Source organism: Choloepus didactylus, chromosome 17, assembly GCF_015220235.1.
Source record: "Choloepus didactylus isolate mChoDid1 chromosome 17, mChoDid1.pri, whole genome shotgun sequence".
Taxonomy (NCBI): Eukaryota; Metazoa; Chordata; class Mammalia; order Pilosa; family Megalonychidae; genus Choloepus; species Choloepus didactylus.
In genome coordinates this window covers 16680066-16699421 of record NC_051323.1, presented here as the reverse complement: position 1 = coordinate 16699421, position 19356 = coordinate 16680066, and the positions used below count along the sequence as shown (strand labels likewise).

General features: G+C 41.2%; 2 protein-coding genes across 2 annotated transcripts in view; one reads left to right on the top strand and one right to left on the bottom strand.

The window, feature by feature from the left end:
- LOC119512632 (GC-rich sequence DNA-binding factor 2-like) overlaps positions 1 to 19356 on the bottom strand; it is a 935299-nt gene that overhangs the window by 154273 nt on the left and 761670 nt on the right. The window lies entirely within an intron of this gene.
- Positions 11437 to 19216, top strand: POLE4 (DNA polymerase epsilon 4, accessory subunit). The gene is made up of 4 exons (XM_037807431.1): positions 11437 to 11686; positions 12129 to 12213; positions 12787 to 12828; positions 18890 to 19216. Exons 1-4 carry the CDS (start codon positions 11474 to 11476, stop codon positions 18901 to 18903), a joined length of 354 nt encoding a protein of 117 aa, XP_037663359.1. The 5' UTR covers positions 11437 to 11473; the 3' UTR covers positions 18904 to 19216.

Below are 19356 nucleotides of genomic sequence, written 5' to 3'. Positions count from 1 at the left end.
AAGAAGTCTATTTTGAAGCACAAAGCTATTCATGATTGATGAAGATAACTCTTCTGCTTTTTAATCTTTCATATTTTGTATTATTTATTCTTAATGTTTATTCTGCCCTTTAATTCTAACCTTAGTAACAGATGGTGGACCGGAGGGGAAAGATTTAGAAGTTTGGTTTTGTTTTATGACATGTGTAAACAACCACGGGGGGTAAGAAGTGCTTAAAAAGCAACCCATTTTAGCCACAGCTGTTCCATTAGGGAGAGGGGAGGACCTTTTTGACCCAGGCAGGGAGGCCAGCCTGGACTTGGTTGCACATGCCAGGTGTAGCCATCCTGGCTCCACTTCTGCCCCTTTCGGATGATGGGAGTGTGGAGGGCAGTGTGTCCAGGGGTGGGGGTGGCTGCCGGGGTGAAGTCTGTTATTAGGGTGGAGGAATGAATAAGGCAAAAAAAAGTCCTATTTTCACCTCCATGAACTTCAAGGTCTTCCATTCACACTGCTTTCTCTGTTTTTTCTTTTTTCTTTTTCTTTTTTTCTCTTTTTTTTTTTTCAGTGGTTAAACAACAGTCCTGAGAACACATTACCTTAACAGGGTTTTTGAAAGGTATTTTTTTGGAAGAATGCCCTAAGGGGAACCAACTTTTTCCTCTGCCCGCTATCCCCTATCCCCAAATAATTATGCTTCAGCTTTTCCTAAGAAAGAGGTTAAAACTCCTGCCGGAGAAGGTGGGTTTTAGAAGGCACTAGCCCATCCAGTTAGACTGGGGGCAGGTGGTGAGCCGCTCTCCAAGATTTTAGCATTTGTTAACTGCCAAATAGAAACAGATACAGCTAGAGCAATAGAAAAACAGTAGAAGTAGCCTGTTTTATGACTGGAGGCCTGGAACCCTCCACTTTGTGAATTAGTGGACATCCAGTGTGGGGTGTAGAAGCAATAAATAAGGATCTGATGCAGATTTGGTAAGCATTGGCCTTCCAGGCTAACATATATAGTTAGTAGGCACCGGCGGGCATGATCTCTGATTATGGGGAAGCCATCCAATTTGGCTATAGTTTTACATGCCTCTGGGAGCCAGGTTGGAAAATCAACTGGAGCAATTTACTGTTTAATGGCAAAGCTTCTTAATTATGCAAACAAAAGCTACCAGACTAGTGTGCCTGGAGGCTTGAGCTGAATGATGAGACCCTAAATGGAGCTTGTTGCCCTGGCCCTCTCTATGCTGGGGCTTGCTGACTTGGGGAGATCTCCCCAGAAAACAGACCCTCAGGTCCTGCTTTCAATTGCTGTCAACCCTGGGAACTCCATCAAGTGGGAAACCTGCAGGATACATAGCTCAAAGGACCTACACCATTTGCCCTATTGGAGAACGTTAGCCTTCGCATGCTATGTTTTTGACTACATTTAATTTTTCTTTCTTTTTAATGCATGATTCTTTTCTGTCTTTCTAGTAAATTTACTTAAATTAATCTTATTTCTTTAACTTTTTTTTGCCAATTTACCTTTTAAGCTTCTGCTTTTTAATCTTTCGTATTTTGTATTATTTATTCTTAATGTTTATTCTGCCCCTTAATCTCTTTTCTGTTCCTTAATCTTAATGCCATGATAATCATATAACTTTGTTTTCAAATGTTCACTTTACCAACATTATCTGTTTACACAGAAGTTTTATCTGGCTTTGACTATAATTTTATAAGAGGGTGGGGCAATGGTGCTGTAAATGGGAAGATTGTGGAGAGGGCTCCTGGCTATAGGCATAAAAAGGAAATCTCTTTCCCTTGAAGAGGTCTTTTCAGCAACCCAAAGTAATTCACCCAGTTTTTCCAAAGTTGGATTTCCTTTCACCAGAAACCCTTGGCTTTGTTACTTAGTAGATCCTCAAGCCTAGGAAAATAATACTGACATCTACTACTGGCTAATGGAACTTTCTGCAGCATCCTGCTTCCTGGTTGGGCTGGGCATGGGTGGGAGGTAAAGGGATGGAGACTGACACAGCCAGAGGAGGGAGTCCAGAGGGCGCAGGGAGGCAGGTTTGGTGGGATTGGCAATTAGTGGAGGTACTCATGTTTGTAATCCTTGAGTTAATGGTATAGTGAGACTGTGAATTTGTTCATAATTAAAGCTGACAAGGGAGTCCTGACCTAAGGCAATAAGTGGAAAACAAAGGAGTAAGCAGGAACAAGCTATTAGAATGGTGAAGAGATCCCGTTGGGGCCTTTTGGGTAACTCAGGTTATCTCCACTCTGAGAAAGGTTTTCTCCTGGAAGGCAGAATCAAGCCCAGCATTGACCTTTGGGGAAGTCAGGTCTTCTCATGGAAGGAGATGGGACAATGGCCCCAAAGCTGGCAGCAGAAGAATCTCTCATCAGACTGTGGGTGGGTGAGTCTGGCAAGCAGCCCTGAGAGTTTCAAGCTGAAGTTGGGTAAACGGTATTCTGTAAACCAGATTACCCAGTTTTAGGACATTCCCTGTAGTTGTTCCCCAAGGTTGATTACCCCCACAAGGCTTTAGTAAAGTACTGTTTATACATTTTGGCCATGACTCAGTAGTGCTATTAAAGCTGCATTTCTCAAAGTGGGTCTGCAGATGTGTTCTTGAGGGAGTGAATGTTCCACAAGAGTTTTCAAGTTTTATGTTTTTGTTTTGAAGGTAATCTTAAAAAATTAATTTTAAATGTTCTATCACATTATTTCAGTGTGAGAGGATGAGTTTGTGTTTATCATCTTATTGATGCCCACTGAAGGACAAAAAAAAAAAAATCAAGGCACGCAATGGGAATAAAGATTTTGCAGTAAGTTTGAGAAAAGTAGTTGGAAAATTGTGCAAATTCCTGGCCCTAGGGCAGTAAAAGGGATCCTCGATTCAAAAGGACATCATGACTTATAACTGTTCAATAGCGGTAAATGAAACAACGAAGTGCTTTTTGTTCAATGGTATCTCTAATCTTGATCTTCAGTATTGTTTTTTGTTATTGTGTAGTATTGGGATGCCCCATTAATTTATCAGCCCCTCACAATAATGGATCAATGGTTAAAACAAGTTTATTAGTAAAAAAGACAAATTCTACACTGACAAGGACAAAGACTCAAGTGATTGCCCCACCATTTGTGCTAGTTTGGATATATTATGTCCTGCCAAAAGCCATATTCTTTAATGCAATCTTGTGGGGGCAGACGTATTAGTATTGAAATCCTTTGATTGAGTTGGAATCCTTTGATCAAGCATTTCCATGGAGATATGACTCAATCAACTGTGGGTGAATGTTTGATTAAATTATTTTCATGGAGATAAGAGCCCTACCTGTTCAGGTTGGGTCTTGATTTAATCACTGGAGTCCTATAAAAGAGCTCACAAACAGAAGCACCTCAGAGCAGTGGAGAGTGACATTTTGGAGAGCAGGTGCAGCTTAGAGAGACATTTTGAAGATAGCCATAGAAAGCTGATGCAGACATTTTGGAGAGTGCCATTTTGAAACCAGAACCCTGGAGCAGACCCCAGCCACGTGCCTGTGCCTTCCCAGCTAACGGAGATTTTCTGGAGGCCATTGGAGCTCTTCAGTAAAGGCAGCCTGTTGTTGATGCCTTTGTTTGGACACTTCTATGGCCTTAGGACTATAACTTTGTAACCAAGTAAACCCCCTTTCTAAAAGCCAATCCTTTACTGGTATTTTGCATAATGGCAGCTCTAGCAAACTGGAACACCATTGTTAAAATTCAAAAGAATCAAGTGAACAAAAAGTGAAGCAGAAAACATGCAAATAACAGGACTATGAAACGCAACATGGGGCAATTTAGCCCCAGGAAAACATCATCCAACACACTGATTTTTTTTTTAGTTTGGAATTGTATTGGTTTTGCAGGTTTGTTTGGGGTTTAAAGTAATTAAGATATATATATATATATATATATTTCATATGCATATGAAATGTCTACCTACTTTTATATTTGTCCATTTTAAAGTAAGGGAGTAAAAATAATGTAGATCAACAGTAAAGGTTTATGGAAAAAAATTTTTCTTTAAAAGATATCCAAACATTACTGAAATTTAAGAAATGTATTATAGAGAATTAGCAGCAGGATCTTTTGTCTGCTCTTTCTGTCCCAGGTTAAAAGGGCTATAACACCCCCTGAGACCTGTGTTGAGGTGACAAGAGGCAATTAATGAGAGACAAGGAAAGAAAACTGGGCTGAGCATTAGATTTTTGTGGCCAGTTTACCCCGTCCATATGGATACACTCCCCTCACTGACAACCATGGCAAATTTTATTTTATTAAGGATGCTAAAAGTTTCCTTAGACCTTATAGAATTTCTGAGTTCTAAGAAGATCAGGAAAGAATTCTAAATGTTGACAAAACCAAATAGAGTAGAGGTGGATATTGGGGTAGGGGGAAAAACTAGAAATGTAGGTGCATGGAGATGAGATGAAGCTTATGTGTATTTGGAATGTGTGTGTGTGTGTGTGTGTGTGTGTGGTAAAGGGATTGTGTTTAATCTGTAGATCAATTTGGGGATACTGTCATGTTAACAATATCAAGTCTTCCAGTCCTGATGTTTTATAGTTTTTTAGTGTAAAAATTTGCATTTTTTTGTTAATTTATTCCTAAGTATTTTATTCTTTTTCATGCTATAAATGGAATTGTTTTTGTTTTTTTAATTTTTAAATTTCATGTTTGGAATGTTCACTGCTAGTGCATAGAAATGCAATTGGTTTGGGTATATTCATCTTTTATACTGCAACCTTGCTGAACAAATTTAATGGCTCTAATGGTCTTCTTGTGCAATGCCTTTTATGATCTAACCTTGGAAGCTGTTACAATGTTCTTCCACCATATTCTGTTAATTAGAAGTGAGTCACTAAGCCCAGCCTACATTTAAGGACTCTTTTTAGGCTTTGCCTTTTGAAGGAGGGGTGTCATAGAATTTGTAGACATATTTTAAAAGTAACAAAACATGCTATAATTTGAGGCATGATACCAAACTGCCATTCCAGCTCTTACTCCTAATAACTCCTTGAGTTCAATCTCATTCCTAGTCCCCTACCCCAGAGGAAAGGAAGTGGTGAGGGGGTGAAGCCCAAAGCTCTCTTTTGAAAAACACTGCATTCTTACATAAGAAAGATGGTATGACTTCTTATGACAAGCTTGAATCAGGGAAAAGGACTTTCTGCCTATCTGGAAAAAATCTGAAAATTATCAAGATGACCAACAAAACAATGAAGGAACCCAGCCTCTAAGAGAAATGCTAGTGGGAAGTCAAGCTTTGTTCACAGTAGGTATGGACTTTCTCTTACATATAGATTTTCTTTCTTTCGGGAAAAGCACTTATAATGGTTGATGGATCTCATCCCCATTTGGTCACCAGGACACAGGCTGCCCCCACATGCTCTTTCTTAAATCTTTTGCCAAAGGACTTGACCTTCAAGATGACATCTTTGGGCACGTTCCTCTCCCCGGAACATTGCAATAGCCCAACTGTACCCCATTAAAGATGGGGGCAGCTGTTGTTTCAGCAGCACTGACTCTTGATTGCTTCACCAAACAAAGGTCTACATTATGTTGAGTTGACAGTCAGGCAGTAGTTCTGGTTCATCTTCAGGTGGTAAAACTTCATACTGATCTTCCCAAGGTGACCTGGGTGATATTTGTCAAAACTCGTCCTGTGCTGCTGGCATGTGTCATGAGTTCAGCCTCTCGGTGAGGCAGGATAGAACAGGGCATCATGGCTGTGGTCCCTGGTCTCTGTTCAGCTTCCAAAATGTTAATGCAGAGCTGTGAACTTCAGCTGCAAACCTCATGGGACAAAAATTTCCCCTAAAGCTCTGAAACCTCCCCAAACCATAAAAGCTTGTAAAATCATGGGCCCAAAGCAAATTCTTAGTTAATGACAGAAAGCATGGAGTCATAAAGGCTGTTACACATCTGCCCAAAGACAAATTTTAGATATGTGATGGCATGTCACAAGTTTCGATGTCTGTCTCCTCCTAGAACAAAGAGGACACCTGGTGTTCAAAGGTCGAAAGAAGAAAATCAATGTAAAACTTCCCTATAAATAAGCTAACCCACTGCCACCCAGTGCATGCTTCTCCCTTAAACACACCGCATTATCTCTTTAATGTGTATTCTTTCTCCCTTTCTTCAATAAACTTTACTACTTATTCCTACTGGCACCTCTGGTATCTGAATTCTTTCTGCAGTGAGAGTCTCGAACCTGGAACGGGGTTCTGCCTGGCATTGTTGCCAGCAGGGCACCGATTACACTGGGGCCTTCCTTGCTGGTCCAGGTGGCATGGCTGTGGCTCTGAGATTCTGAAGTTTCCTGGTCCACCTTAGTCTACAAGACATGCTCATGATGGGGTGAAAGAGCTTGCACAGTTGTTCTGCATGAGCAAGTTGAACATTAAATCTGACAAAAAATCATCATAAGATCCTAAATATTCTCCTGGAATTAAGCTTAATATAAAAAGTGCTGCTGATTGTAAGTAGCGATGGGATAATTGATGATCTTTAACTGTGTTTATTGGCTAAATCATTCTGTATGTCAGTTTAATTCATAACTGAAATGCTATAGTAACTTTCATTCATATATGTAAATGCCTGAATTTTTAGGATCTCCACTCTTTAAAGTATGTCTTAAAGATGACCCAAAGGTCACAATTGTTCATTACTTCTTGAGATTAAGAAAATCCAACTTTATAATCTATGAAACTAAAAAGCAATCTATGGGTGATTATTTAGGGGAGTTTGGGCCCTTCAAGATTGCTACTCCTGGTGGTTCATGAACTGTTCCAAAGACCACCAGTCCCAAAGATTAGAGGGTAGGGCAAGTTCAGTTCTGTTCAATGACAAGTCCAATTTCATCAGTTTCCATTGAGAGAAGGAGGCTAAATGAATGAGAGGAAATGATCCAAATCATTATTTTAAGAAAGGGTTAAGTTTAGCTTTCACATAAAGGCAGCATGGAATAGGGAAAATGGCGGCAGAACTGGTTTAAACAGCCTCTGTGGTAAAGGGAAGAGAGAGAGCCATGATGTAAGCCTAGAATCAGTGCCAGCTCCTTATATGGGAAAAATAACCAGGGTTACTGGAATGTAAAGGGATATGGGGTATAATCAGAGGCGGGAACTCCCAGCAGGAAATTTAAACTGAATGAGCTCTCTCGGATAGGCTGTACAATTCAAAATCTCCAAGACGGGCTAGCTCTCTCAGATAAGCTGTAACCTCTGGAGTACTCAGCCGATGGGGAGACAGGGAAGGGACCTGCGCGTTAGGAGTAGGATATTAAAGATCGCCATGCTCTTCCCACGCCCCAGCCCACTACAGTTTATGGCTGTGCGCCTTTTCTTGCAAGATCATAAATAAATTCTTTTCTCCTCCAGAACCGAGTAAGTGTTTATTCCTTTACAGGTACCTCTTTATTTCCAGCAATTACTAGTATCTATCTTTTTTTTCAGGCTTAAAACATTTATAAAGATTCTTTCATGCTTTTAACATTCCCTGCCATTAAATAAAACAAAACATTTATACAAACTCTAAATTAATTGCCCAAGGCAGTGATTCTAAAGATTAAGAGGAAGGTACCCCTTATGGGAATTACTAAAAACCCTTGATTGGCATTTTCAAAGAATACTTCTTTGCCAGGTTCTGATATACCTCCTGTTCTGGTTTGCTAATGCTGCCATTTTGCAAAACACCAGAAATGGATTGACTTTTTTAAAGGGGGTTTATTTGGTTACGAAGTTACAGTCTTAAGGTCAAAAGTGTCCAAACAAAGGCATCAGCAGTAAGGTATCTTCATTGAAGAACATGGACGGCAACCGGAAAACCTCTGTGAGCTGGGAAGGCACAGGCACGTGGCTAGCGTCTGCTCTGGGGTTCTGCTCTCAAATGGCTTTCTCCCAAGGTGTTCCTCTCTAGACATCTTGGGCTGTTCTCTTAGTTTCTCTGGGCTGGCAAAAGTTTGCTTTCGATGGCTGTCTCCATTCTGTTTGTGAGCTCTTTTATATGATGCCAGTGACTAAATCAAAACCCACCCTGAATGGACAGGTCCATATCTTCATGGAAACATTCAATCAACTGGTCACATCCTAATCAAAGTTGTCATTCACAGTTGGGTGGATCACATCTCCACAGAAACACACAATAAAAAGGTTACAACCTAATCAACACTAATACGTCTGTCCCCACAAGATTGCATCAAAGAACATGGCTTTTGGGGGGATACAACACATCCAAACTGGCACACCTCCTTAGGCAGGGGTCAATTCCAGGTGGGCCACTGCTAATAATTCATTCATTCAGTAAATTTCTATTGACCACCTACTAAGTGCCAGGCACTGTGCCACGGACTGGACTGTCAGTGAACAAAAGCAGAGACCCTGCCCCAGTGGCATTTACAGTCTGGGGTGGCGGGGGAGGGGAAGAGGCAAATATCAAATAATCACACTGGCAAATGCAGGACTGCAATCTGTGATCAGTGCTAGGAAGGAAAAGTGCCCAGTGGTAGGAGGGTTTTAACCTGTCTGTGGGAGGGTGCGTTGGTTGGGAAGGCTTCCACAAGAAGGTGAGGGTAGGATTTGGGGGAAGGTGAGCAAAGCTTTCCGGGCAGAATTGCTGAAGAACTGAAGACAAAAGCTGTGTGGTTAGAGTGCAGAGAGAGGGGCTGATATGGTACGATGGGGTTGGGGGCTGGGGGCTGGGGTGGGGGTGGGGGATTGCGGCTAGAAGGAGCCCCACCATGCAGAGCCTTGTAGACCACATTAAGTTTATGTCATTTTAGTCAAAATTGGGGGAAAAGATTGGGAACACTGTCTAAACAATTTCTTTAAACACTGAATTGAGTAAGAGCAATCTTTTCCTTTTTACCTTTTGTTCTCGCTTTTCTTTTTCTCAGTATGCTTTCCTCTTCTGATGGGTTGACTTTTAAGTGTGTAAGCATTCCTGCATCCCAAGGTTTCTATGGCCAACCTGATGCTTTATTCTTTCTCTTTACCTTTCCCTTTGAACAGTCCTATGGCTTTTTTTTAATCTACTGTGGTCTCTGTTTTCCCTATGAGTTTTAATCATTTGACCCTCAAGTGTGTGTACATATAGATGTATATACAATAATATATATATGCACATACAACACATACACATGTACACACTTATTTTAAAAATTAATTCAGAAGATGAAGTGTTACCAGTGTCCTCCATATATATATTTCCTGGGTAGAACTTTTACCCCAGCAGGGTGGATGGTGAACTGTCTGTAACCACTAATTTATTATATAAGCTGCTTCACATAACATTTATTTTTTGCACTAATTTTCCTCTTGTAGCCTTTTAAAGATATTTTTAGCCTTTCATTCATTAAAATTGATATGCAAACATTCTTTTTTTCTTCCTTGACTTTTTTTGATCTTTGACTTCCTGTTTCTTCTTTTTGCCACTAAAATTCAAGACAGTAAAACATGATTCCCCTTTTGAAGACATCTTAATGCCTTTCAATGCTCCTAGTAAGGAGATCCTGAGGGGTCTAAAGAAATCTTTTTGTTATTATAAAACCAAGGAAAGGAGGGTGGGGCTGGGCCAGGTGGGAAACATTCAAGTGATAAGGAAAAAGGAGGCATTGGAGGAAGAAAAGGGAAAATATGAATAACAGAGAAAACTGGAAAGTAAGGGGGGGTTGAAGACAGAAGCCTTTAAAAGTCAACTTGACTCTCTCCCTCCAGGAAGTCTTAACTCACCCTGCCCTGTTGGTAGTCAACTCTTTTATCTTGCTAACTCTGAATTTAGGTCACAGTTAGTACTTTGAGACTGCTGAAACGTTGCTCCTGTGAAGCATTCTACTGCAGACACAAGATTCCCATCATGGCTTGTCTTCAAATTGTAACCTGGTAACTGATTCAGGAGAGGCCTTAAAAAAGGTTCTTATGAAATTTTCAGTGACTCAAGACTCCCCTTCTGCAGGTTTTAATTCTGGGCCATGCCTTTTGTTTTGCTGCAGTGGAGCCACTCTATGTCAATCCAGTCACATGCACAGTTTACCACATAATGTTGGAAAGGAGAGTGATTTCTGATATCATCTAATCCACCTGTGTTTTGGGTTTACCATGTTCCAGCTGTGGGTGAAAGATGAACCACTCTGCCTCAGTTTCATCAAAAGTAAAATGAAGTTAAAATATCACCTGCCTCAATAGGGCATTATGAAAATTAGCTAAATTAATGACTTAGCCCTTTTAACCATGCACATAGTAAGTGCTCAAAAAATGTGAGTTATTATTATAAGAAAACTGACTTAGTTTAAACCTGGTATTGAAGATATGAACTATTCCTCTATGCTAGTAGATCTCAAAGTGTGGTCTGTCGGTCTATGAAGTCAAAACTATTTTTTGAACAATGCTAAGGAAAAGGGAGAAGAAAAGGGAAAATATGAATAACAGAAAAATGGGAAGTGGGGGGGGTTGAAGAGAAGTTATTCGTCTTTTTTATTCTTGGTCTCAAGATGATGTAGTGGAGTTTTCTAGAACTACCTTAAAAGTGAAAACGTGAACATATGGTACAAAAGCAACTATGAAAATCCAGTAGTCTAGTACGCCAGACATTAAAGAGATTTGGAAAAAAAAAGTAAAACAATGCCACTTTTTTCATTAAATTTTTTATTTTTGAAAAGTTATTTGTCATAAATGTTATTTTTGTTAACTTGAAACGGAATTATTATCTTAAGAGTTAACATTTCAAAATTGTTTCCAATTTTTAATAACCCTATATATATTCATAGACATAACCTAAAGAATAAAAAGTTCTTTGGGGTTCTCAATAATTTTTAAGAGCGTAAAGGGACCCTGAGACCAAAACGGTGGAGAACCAATGCTCTGATATAACCCATTATGGAACAAGGGTGGACGCCTGTGATCAAAACTTTCTGCACTTTTCCAGCTTCAGTGCCTTTCTCCTGGGCTATCTTCCGCCTGGACGAACTCCTTCCATTTCTGCCCGCCAGAGCCGAACCCCTCCTCTTTCAAGAGCACGTAAAACTTCTTCCCCTTGAGGCGCCCTCCTGGGCACTCTCTGCCCGGATGCTGGGCCCGCCCGGGAGTCGCCGTGGGTCACTCTCTGCATCGACCGAGGCCCTCTCGCAGGCAGGGTCTGGGTGTCTCCAGACCTGGGCGCTCTCCGGGGTACAGTCCGGTCCAGCCACTGTTTCTACTAAGGGGCGGTGCCTGACTCTACCTAGGCCTGGCCGAACCGGAGGGTCACTGGGGAACCGCCACCGAGTCACCGGGAGCCCAGTGGCGGCCAGGTGCGGGTGACGAGTCCTCCCGTGGGCCGCACACCCCACGCGAGTCCCCGCCGGCCGAGATTCCCGGGCGCCCCGCCGCGTGAGGGGAAGAGCCATGTGCCCGCGGGGAGGAGGCGTGGCCTCCGGCCTGCGCGGGAAAGGGGCAGGCGCCGCGTGCGCGCGCACAGTCAGCGGCCGCGCGCAGCACGCTGGGGCCCGGGATGGCGGCGGCGGCGGCTGCTGGAAGCGGTTCGCCCCCGGAGGAGGAGGGGCCGGGTGGGGAGGCGGCCGCGCCACAGCCGCCAGCCCCGACGGGCGCGCCCGGGGCCCGTCTTTCGAGGCTGCCTCTGGCGCGAGTGAAGGCCCTAGTGAAGGCGGACCCCGACGTGACGCTTGCGGGACAGGAGGCCATCTTCATTCTGGCCCGAGCCGCGGTGCGGCGCGAGCGCGGGGGCCACGCCCCGGGGGAGGGGGCGGGGAGGGGGAGCTGGAGGGCAGCGAGGGGCGGGGCGGCGGGGCGGGCTTTGCTGAGGACGGAGAGCTGCTGGGGAGACCGAGGAAAGGTGCAGATCCCTGCAGTAGTTGCATTGCTTTGTTCACATTTACGGGCAGGGACTTTAATTTGCACTTCCAGTGTCTAACGGAACCTGTAGGAATCTTGGGTGGGGTGGGTTTACAAGTAAGGGAGGAGGAACGTGTCGTTTAGGGCTACTAGGAGAGGAGGGTGAAGAGGTCAAGAACAATCTTGAACTTCCCTGAGAACCTCCCCATCTAAGCCCCAGAGCCGCCGCCTCTCTGTCCCCCCACAGAGGAATGACGGCGCTCCCGGGAATTGTGCTGGGATGCACTAATAAGCTCGTCTTGTTCATTTCACAGGAACTGTTTGTGGAGACCATTGCAAAAGATGCCTACTGCTGTGCCCAGCAAGGAAAAAGGAAGACGCTCCAGAGGAGAGATTTGGGTAGAGTGTCACTGTGGTGTCTGGGGGCGAACAAAGGAGGGTTGGACCAGGCTTCCCCTGTCAGTGGTTGAGGAGGCACCGCTGGCCAGGAGGGGTGCCACAGTCCCCCAACGAGGCTTCCTGTTGACGCACCACAGTGCCACAAGGCTCTCCTTTTGGAGTTTGTGGGCTTTGGGTGGCTGGAGGGGCAAAGCAGACTAGACCCTTTCACACCTATGCCCTGTTTGTACTGGGCCTGACGTTTCTTCTTCCTCTAGAAACTGTGGGTTTGATTTCTGACTCTTCAGAGCAGAGAGATGAATACATTTAGGTTTAAACCAGGATTGTAAGAGGGTTCCATACCCCACCCCCCACCCCCCAAACGTAACAGTATATGCTCTGAATTTCCTTACTCCTGTGGAGAGACAGCTGATGTGTACAAGAAGCTGGTGGAGCAGGAGTGGATTTCAAGTTCAGACTCAAGACAGCAAGGGGCAAATTTTGTAAATGCCCTTCCTTGTGTGGGTTGTGCTGTTTTGGGCTGAGGTCCAAATGACCAGCATTAATCAGGTGTACCTTAACCTTGTTTTTCAGATAATGCAATTGAAGCCATGGATGAATTTGCTTTTCTAGAAGGTGAGTTCTCTCTCAGTGGGTGATCTCTTTCTTTTATGCTAATAATCTGAGTTCAAAACCTTATAAATTGGATGCCTAGCTCTTCCTGTTTGTTTAGGGATAATTCTTTTTCTCTACTTCCTATTAGTATAGGAAAAACTAACTTGCTTAGTTTAGTGAGATTATTTCCTCCCTTGCGGAGTTAGAACTTGTACCTGAAAATTGCTAACCATAAGGAAATGGGAGGAAATGAAAAGCCCCCATGGATGATGGATTCAGAAGCTTGACTCCTTCTTTGGTCTCTGCCCTGGATAGAAATCTTCCCCCTCATCCTCATGTTAGAGATCAGAAACAACTGCCAACGTTTAAAGGGTTGCTTTTTGGTTCTTTTTCTTCAACAATCTTTATAAAGTGCTTATTTTGATGCAGTGAGATTCTGTACTTGCCTGTGTCACTTTGTTCTTAGGAATTTTGGATTAACTCATGTATACTAACGAAATTTTGTCACTGAAAAGGTAAATATTTGAAACACCTCATTTTAAGTAACTTCTCTCAGAACTGTTTCTGCTACTTAATTCCTAAATCTGATCAGTTTACTCTTCACTACACGTATTTCTGATTGAATAGCTTTTTGAAAGGCATGTACTCAGTTCATTCTCCCCTTCACCCTGCCATGGTGTTCTCATTACCTCCTTTAAGACTCATTACCTTCCAGAAATCTTTTCTTGATTTGTTTATTTCACTTTTTTTACTCCTTTGTTCTACATCTCCATATTGGTGTAGGCCCCTGGCCCCTTTTATGAAACTTTTAAATGTCTTTTAGATACTTGCTTTCTTACTCATTCCCATGGCCAGCTTCAAGCCTAGATTGGTTTTACTCCAAATTTGTAGATCTGTCTTTACCTTCTCTTTCTGTCTACTCATTTTCTCTTGAGAATAATTTTTGTTATGTTAGTTGCCTACCTAAGGCAGTCAACTTCCTGTGACTGACTTCCTGTAAGTTCTCCAATCAAAAATGTTTGGCGCCTACTTTACCTGTTCCTATTTAATTATCAGCCTTTCAAAGAGATGAGTGATATGATCAAATTTGAGTTTTAAAGAGATAATACTGCTGATGGGTGGAAAATAAATTGGAGGGTGCCAGGAATAGAAGTGGAGAGATCTTAGGGGGTTTTCCACACCACACTTCCCTTCCCTGCAGCTCTCTATATCCAAGGCCAACTTGGCATAGATCTACTTTCTCTTTGCATTCCAAGGCCAACGCCAACCTTTAAGGAATTTATTTTTCTCTTAAATAATATGGGACAGTTCTTAATTGCCATCTAGCATTTGCTTTATATTGTTTAGTTGTTCAGTGTATATTTGATTGGTCTCCTCTTATAGTCTCTAGCCTCTAACATAGAATAGTGCCTAGCTTGGATTTTTAATAAATGGCCATTTATGGAGTGGTTAATATGTGTGTCTTCATCCTCCCCTCCACTAATCTCAGTGGTTCCCTCTCCTCTATCCCACATTGATATATCTCAATTTTGGCTGTCTTAGCTCCTGTGGATTCATTCTGTATTATTTTTTTAGGTGGCAGAATAATGTTCTTATGTCCTCAGATGTGTCAGTTCTAAGTAGGATAATTATTTTTCTTTCTTTAGTCAAAGTATTATATATCCACAATTACAAAGTCTAATGGCTTATGAAATGCAGCTGCTGGCCTCCCCCACTCTTGGTGTTCCTTCTTTTAGCTTTTCAAGTAGTTATATAAATTTCTAAATAATATGCTTATCCCTTGATTTATCAACTGTAGACTGTATTTATTGACTTCTTGCTAGGATAGATAAAGATTTGGCTAACCTATAAATTCCCTCCCTCCTTTCTGATTTGGTAGTTGTGTCACTATTTTTAGTTTTTTTGTTACCTTTGCAACTTAAATAGTATACTAAAATATCTGTTTGTTGTGTTCAACTTTCAGTAGTATTTCTTGATTTCCCACTATATAAGGTGAGACTATTAATGCACCTATCCTTTTCTTTCTCCCCCTTTTGCCTACTTCTAGCTCTCAGTTTGTGTCATCTGTGCTTGATTTTGACATTGTCAAGGCTGGTAACATTTGCATCTTACGATAATTAAATCTTTAATACTTTATCTGTAGGGTGAGTGTAGAAGTTGAAAACCAGTTCTGTGAATTCTTCCTCTATGTTCTGCCTGTCCCTCAGTTCCTTATACAGTTTCCCTGTCCCCAGACAAATATTTTTAATGTTTTTCGTAATCTTGATACTTCATGCAAATATGGATATATGTTTATTCTTTTCTAAACCTTTCCTTATGAAATGTAACATGAGACAAATGTGAAGTCAATACATAATTACAAAATGAACACCTTTATAACCACCACCAAGTCCAATAGATAAAAATTGTCAGCTCCCAGAGGCTCACCTCACATATATTCCTTCATCCTCCTACCTTTCCACACTCCTGAATTTTTTTTTAGTACCTCGCTTTTTTTAAAAATAGTTTTACCATATAAGATTGCATTCTTAAGGTTTCGTTTTCGGTTTTCTGAACTTTCTACAAATGGACCTAAACTATATGTATTTGTTGGTCAGTGTCTGGCCCACAGCTATTTGTTTAGCGTAACACATCTGTGAGATTCATTTATGTGGTTGCATGTAGCTCTAGTTTGTTCATTTTATTTGCTGTATGGCATGCCCCTGCCTCATTTGTTCCATTTCCTTGTTGATATTTGGATAGCTAATGTATTTTTCTTTTCATTCTGGGCTATTATGAACAATTTGCTATGAACATTCTTGTACATGTTTCTCTAGTGTGTTTGTGTGTGTATAAAATACACAAAATCGCTGGGACATGAGATATGAAGGGTGAACATATCTCCATCTTTATTGCTGAACTGTTTTCTAAAGTGGCAATACCAATTCACATTCCTGCTTGCAGGGTGTGAGAATTCCATGGGTCATCAATCTCACCAACACTTGGCATTATCAGAGTTTTTGATTTTTGCCAGTCTGGTAGGAATGTAAGTGATAATTGCATTGTGGTTTTAATTTGCATTTCCCTGATTACTGACGTTGAGCATCTTTTCATATGCATATTCGTTTTTTTCTGTCCTATTTTCCTATTGGGTATTCTGTCCATTTTCTTCTTAATTTATAACAATGTTTTATATAGTCTGGATATAATTTTTTTTCATTATATGGGAAGCAAATATCTTTTTCCAGTTTATGACCTGTCTTTTCACTCTTTAGGATATTTTTTGATAAACAGGTTCTTAATTTAAGGTCATCAAATGTATCAATTTTTTTTCCTTTATAGCTAGTGCTGTTTTTGTCCTGTTTAATAAATATTTCCCTACCTGGTAGTCATAAAGAGTGTTTTCTTAATGCTAAAACCATTATAGTTTGTCTTTCACAAAACTGGAGTTAATTTTTTTGTGTATTAGATTGAGGTAGAAGCATAATTTTAGTTTATCCTTTTTCTTATTTAGCTATTCGTGTGACCATATTATTTTCTCACTGCTCTTCAGTACCACCTTTGTCATGAATCAAGACTGTTTCGGGGCTTTCTGTTCTCTCTCATTGACCTGTTTGCCTTTTGCCACGTCAGTACCACACTGCAGTTCAGGTGGCTTTCTCTGAGGGAGCAGTTCTTCCCACCTTGTTCGTCTTCAAGTGCTTTGGTTATTTTTAACTCTTTGCCTTTCATGTGCCTTTTAGAATCTGCTTGTTAAATTCCAAAAAAAGGAATGTTGATTGGGATTGCATTGATTCTATAGATCATTTTCAGGGAAAAAATTATATCTTTCCAATACTGAGTCTTCCAGTCCATGGACACAGTATATTTATCTATTTATTTAGGTCTTTAATGTTTTTCAATAAAGCTTTTTTGTTTTACTTGTAGAGATCTTGTGCACATTTTGTTAGATTTTTTTCCCCTAAGTACTTAATATTTTTGGTTCTATTATTAATGGTATCTTTTCTAAAAAAAATTAATTTTCTCAATGTTGTGAGTATTATATGCTAATTTTATATCTAGCATCTTGCTCATCTCATTAATTCTAATGATTTATCTGTTGATTCTTTTGAATTTCCTTAATTACACTATAGTATCGTTTGCTAGTAATGACAAGTTTGTGAAGTTCTTTCCAGTTCTTAATCTTTTAATTTCTTTTTTCTTGCCAGACTACACTGGTGAGAATCTCCAGTATAGTGTTTAATAGAAGTGGTGATAGCAGGCATCTTATTTCAAAGGGAAGGCTTTCATTGTTTCCCAGTAACTACGTATATTGTAGGGTTTTTTTTTTTTTTTTTTGTAGATTCGTTTTAACAAATTAAGGAAGTTACCTTCTGTTCCTATTTTGCCAAGACTTTCAACCCTGAATAAATATTGAATTTTATCAAAGGTTCATAGTGCATCTAATGATCATGATTTTTCTTCTTTAATGTGTTGAATTGCACTGATTTTCTAATGTCAAACCAATTTGCCTCTCTGATATAAACCTAACTTGGTCATGATATATCATGCTTTTTATATTTTGCTGGATTTAGTTTACTAATATTTTGTTTGGGATTGTTGCATCATTGTTTATAAGGGATTGGCTTTTCTTTTTTAATACACTAACTGAACTTCATACATTAGTTGGGGAGAGTGTACCCTTTTTATTCTATGGAAGACTTTTTGAAAAACCGGAGTAAATTTTCCTGAAGTGTTTGGTGAGAGTCACTGTATTAGTTTCCCAGCTGATAAAACAAATACCATACCATGGACTGGCTTAACAACAGCAATTTTTGGTCCATGGTTTCAGAGGCTACTAGGCTTGCTTCCTCCCAGGATCATTATATTCTGGCTGAAGATTCCCGGCTGGCCCAGGATTCCTTGGCTTTTTTGTCACATGGTAGTGCACATGGTGGTGTCTTTTCTTTTCACCCCTGGGTTCTGTTAATGTCTGGCATCTGCCTGTTCTTCATGGCTTCTCTTTTTCCGTGTCCAATTTCCTTTTCTCCTAAGGACTTCAGTCATGTTGGATTAAGGCCCACTCTCATGCAGTTTGGGCACATTTTAACTGATAGCGTCTTCAAAGGTCCTGTTTATGAATGGGCTCACACCCAAAGGACCAAGGGCTGGGACCTCAACATGCCTTTTGTGGGGGAGGGGACATGACTCAGTCCCCAATGCTCACCACTCATCAAGTTCTGGTATTTTCTTAGTGGGAAGATTTGTGTGGGGGGTGTGTGTGTGTGTGTTTGTGTGGGTGGGTGGTTGAGGCTTGACAGCTTTATTTTAGGGTTGGCAGGGAGGAGACCAGTTGACCAGATTACCAGATGTTATGCTGGGGACCCTGATGGCCAGAATGTGGAAGTCTTTACTATGGGGAGCTGGCATTCTCAAGTTGCTCTCATTTTCTTGAGGCGGTTCCTTTAGTTCTTCAGAGGAGAGCCCTCTGATGTTTTTCCCAAGTTACGTTTAAATGTCCATCCTCTGGTTGTGCTGCGTGCAGGGAGGGTTGTGGGGGATAACGTCAGCTCTTTCTTACACTGACCCTTGACTCATTAATCCCTCTTAGCCTCATGTCTTATGCTCTTCTGCCCATCCATCCTGGTTTCAGAGTTTGGAACCTCCCTGTGGTTCTCCTAGGCAGATGGGCTCCCTCCTCTGCTAGAGTCCTGCTGTGTTCATCTTAGGCTTATTTTTTCCTTTGTTCAATTCATAAACAAACTCCAGTCATCAAAAGGGGGAAAAAAAAAAGGATTTTTAGAGAACTTATCTAATTTATTTTGTATCACTCACCCCTTGTATGACCTCCACAAATGCTTACTGACTAACACAACAACTTTTTAAACCTTCTCTGACTTCTAATTCTAACTCTCCAGATCTTAATTACCAACAGTCCACCCTTCTGTAATGATGTGTTTTCTCCTGAAATCTTTTGTATGGATATTCCTCAAAACTTCTATTTTGGTCTTGAAGAACTGCTGCCACTATCAAAAGCAGCTTCCACTTTAACTTTGCCTGGTCTGTTACACTAATCCAGCTCTCAAGGCACCTTGTTTTACACACCACTTGTTTGTATTTCTAGGTACTTTGGATTGATTACTGAGCTGTGTGGTTTTGTGAGCCTTCATCTGCTTCCTTCAGCCAGCTGGTCTCCTGCAGGCCCCAGCTTTGCAGAACGCTGTCTGTGGGACATTGCAGTTCCTCACTCTTCCTCTTCTACCTTCGCCAAAGCCGAGATGAGCAGAGGTCTCAGCCGTTACCTTTGCACCACACTGTCTTCCATTACTTGTGTCTTCCACTTTCAGCCTGGGTGCAGCTGCTGCTGCTTGGGGCGGAGATAAAGGAACTGTTTGTATAAGCTGTTCAGTGAATAATGAGGACCCAAATAAAGGTTTCCGATCAACTTCAATCTAGTATGTTTTATAGTCTGTCCTTGACTGGAGAGCCACCGGGCCCAGTCTCAGACCTTCCTGATCTTCTTCCCTGCCAGCCATTCTCAACCTCAGCCCTTTCATTTCTTTTGTTCTTCATTTTTCTAGCATGTCACCA

What these genes read in the sequence shown, in the direction of transcription:
- POLE4 (XM_037807431.1), top strand. Translation starts at nt 11,474, where the DNA reads ATGGCGGCGGCGGCGGCTGCTGGAAGCGGTTCGCCCCCGGAGGAGGAG. An exon ending in TCATTCTGGCCCGAGCCGCG is followed by an intron (nt 11,687 to 12,128) that starts GTGCGGCGCGAG and finishes TTCATTTCACAG; the next exon opens with GAACTGTTTGTGGAGACCAT. An exon ending in GCTCCAGAGGAGAGATTTGG is followed by an intron (nt 12,214 to 12,786) that starts GTAGAGTGTCAC and finishes CTTGTTTTTCAG; the next exon opens with ATAATGCAATTGAAGCCATG.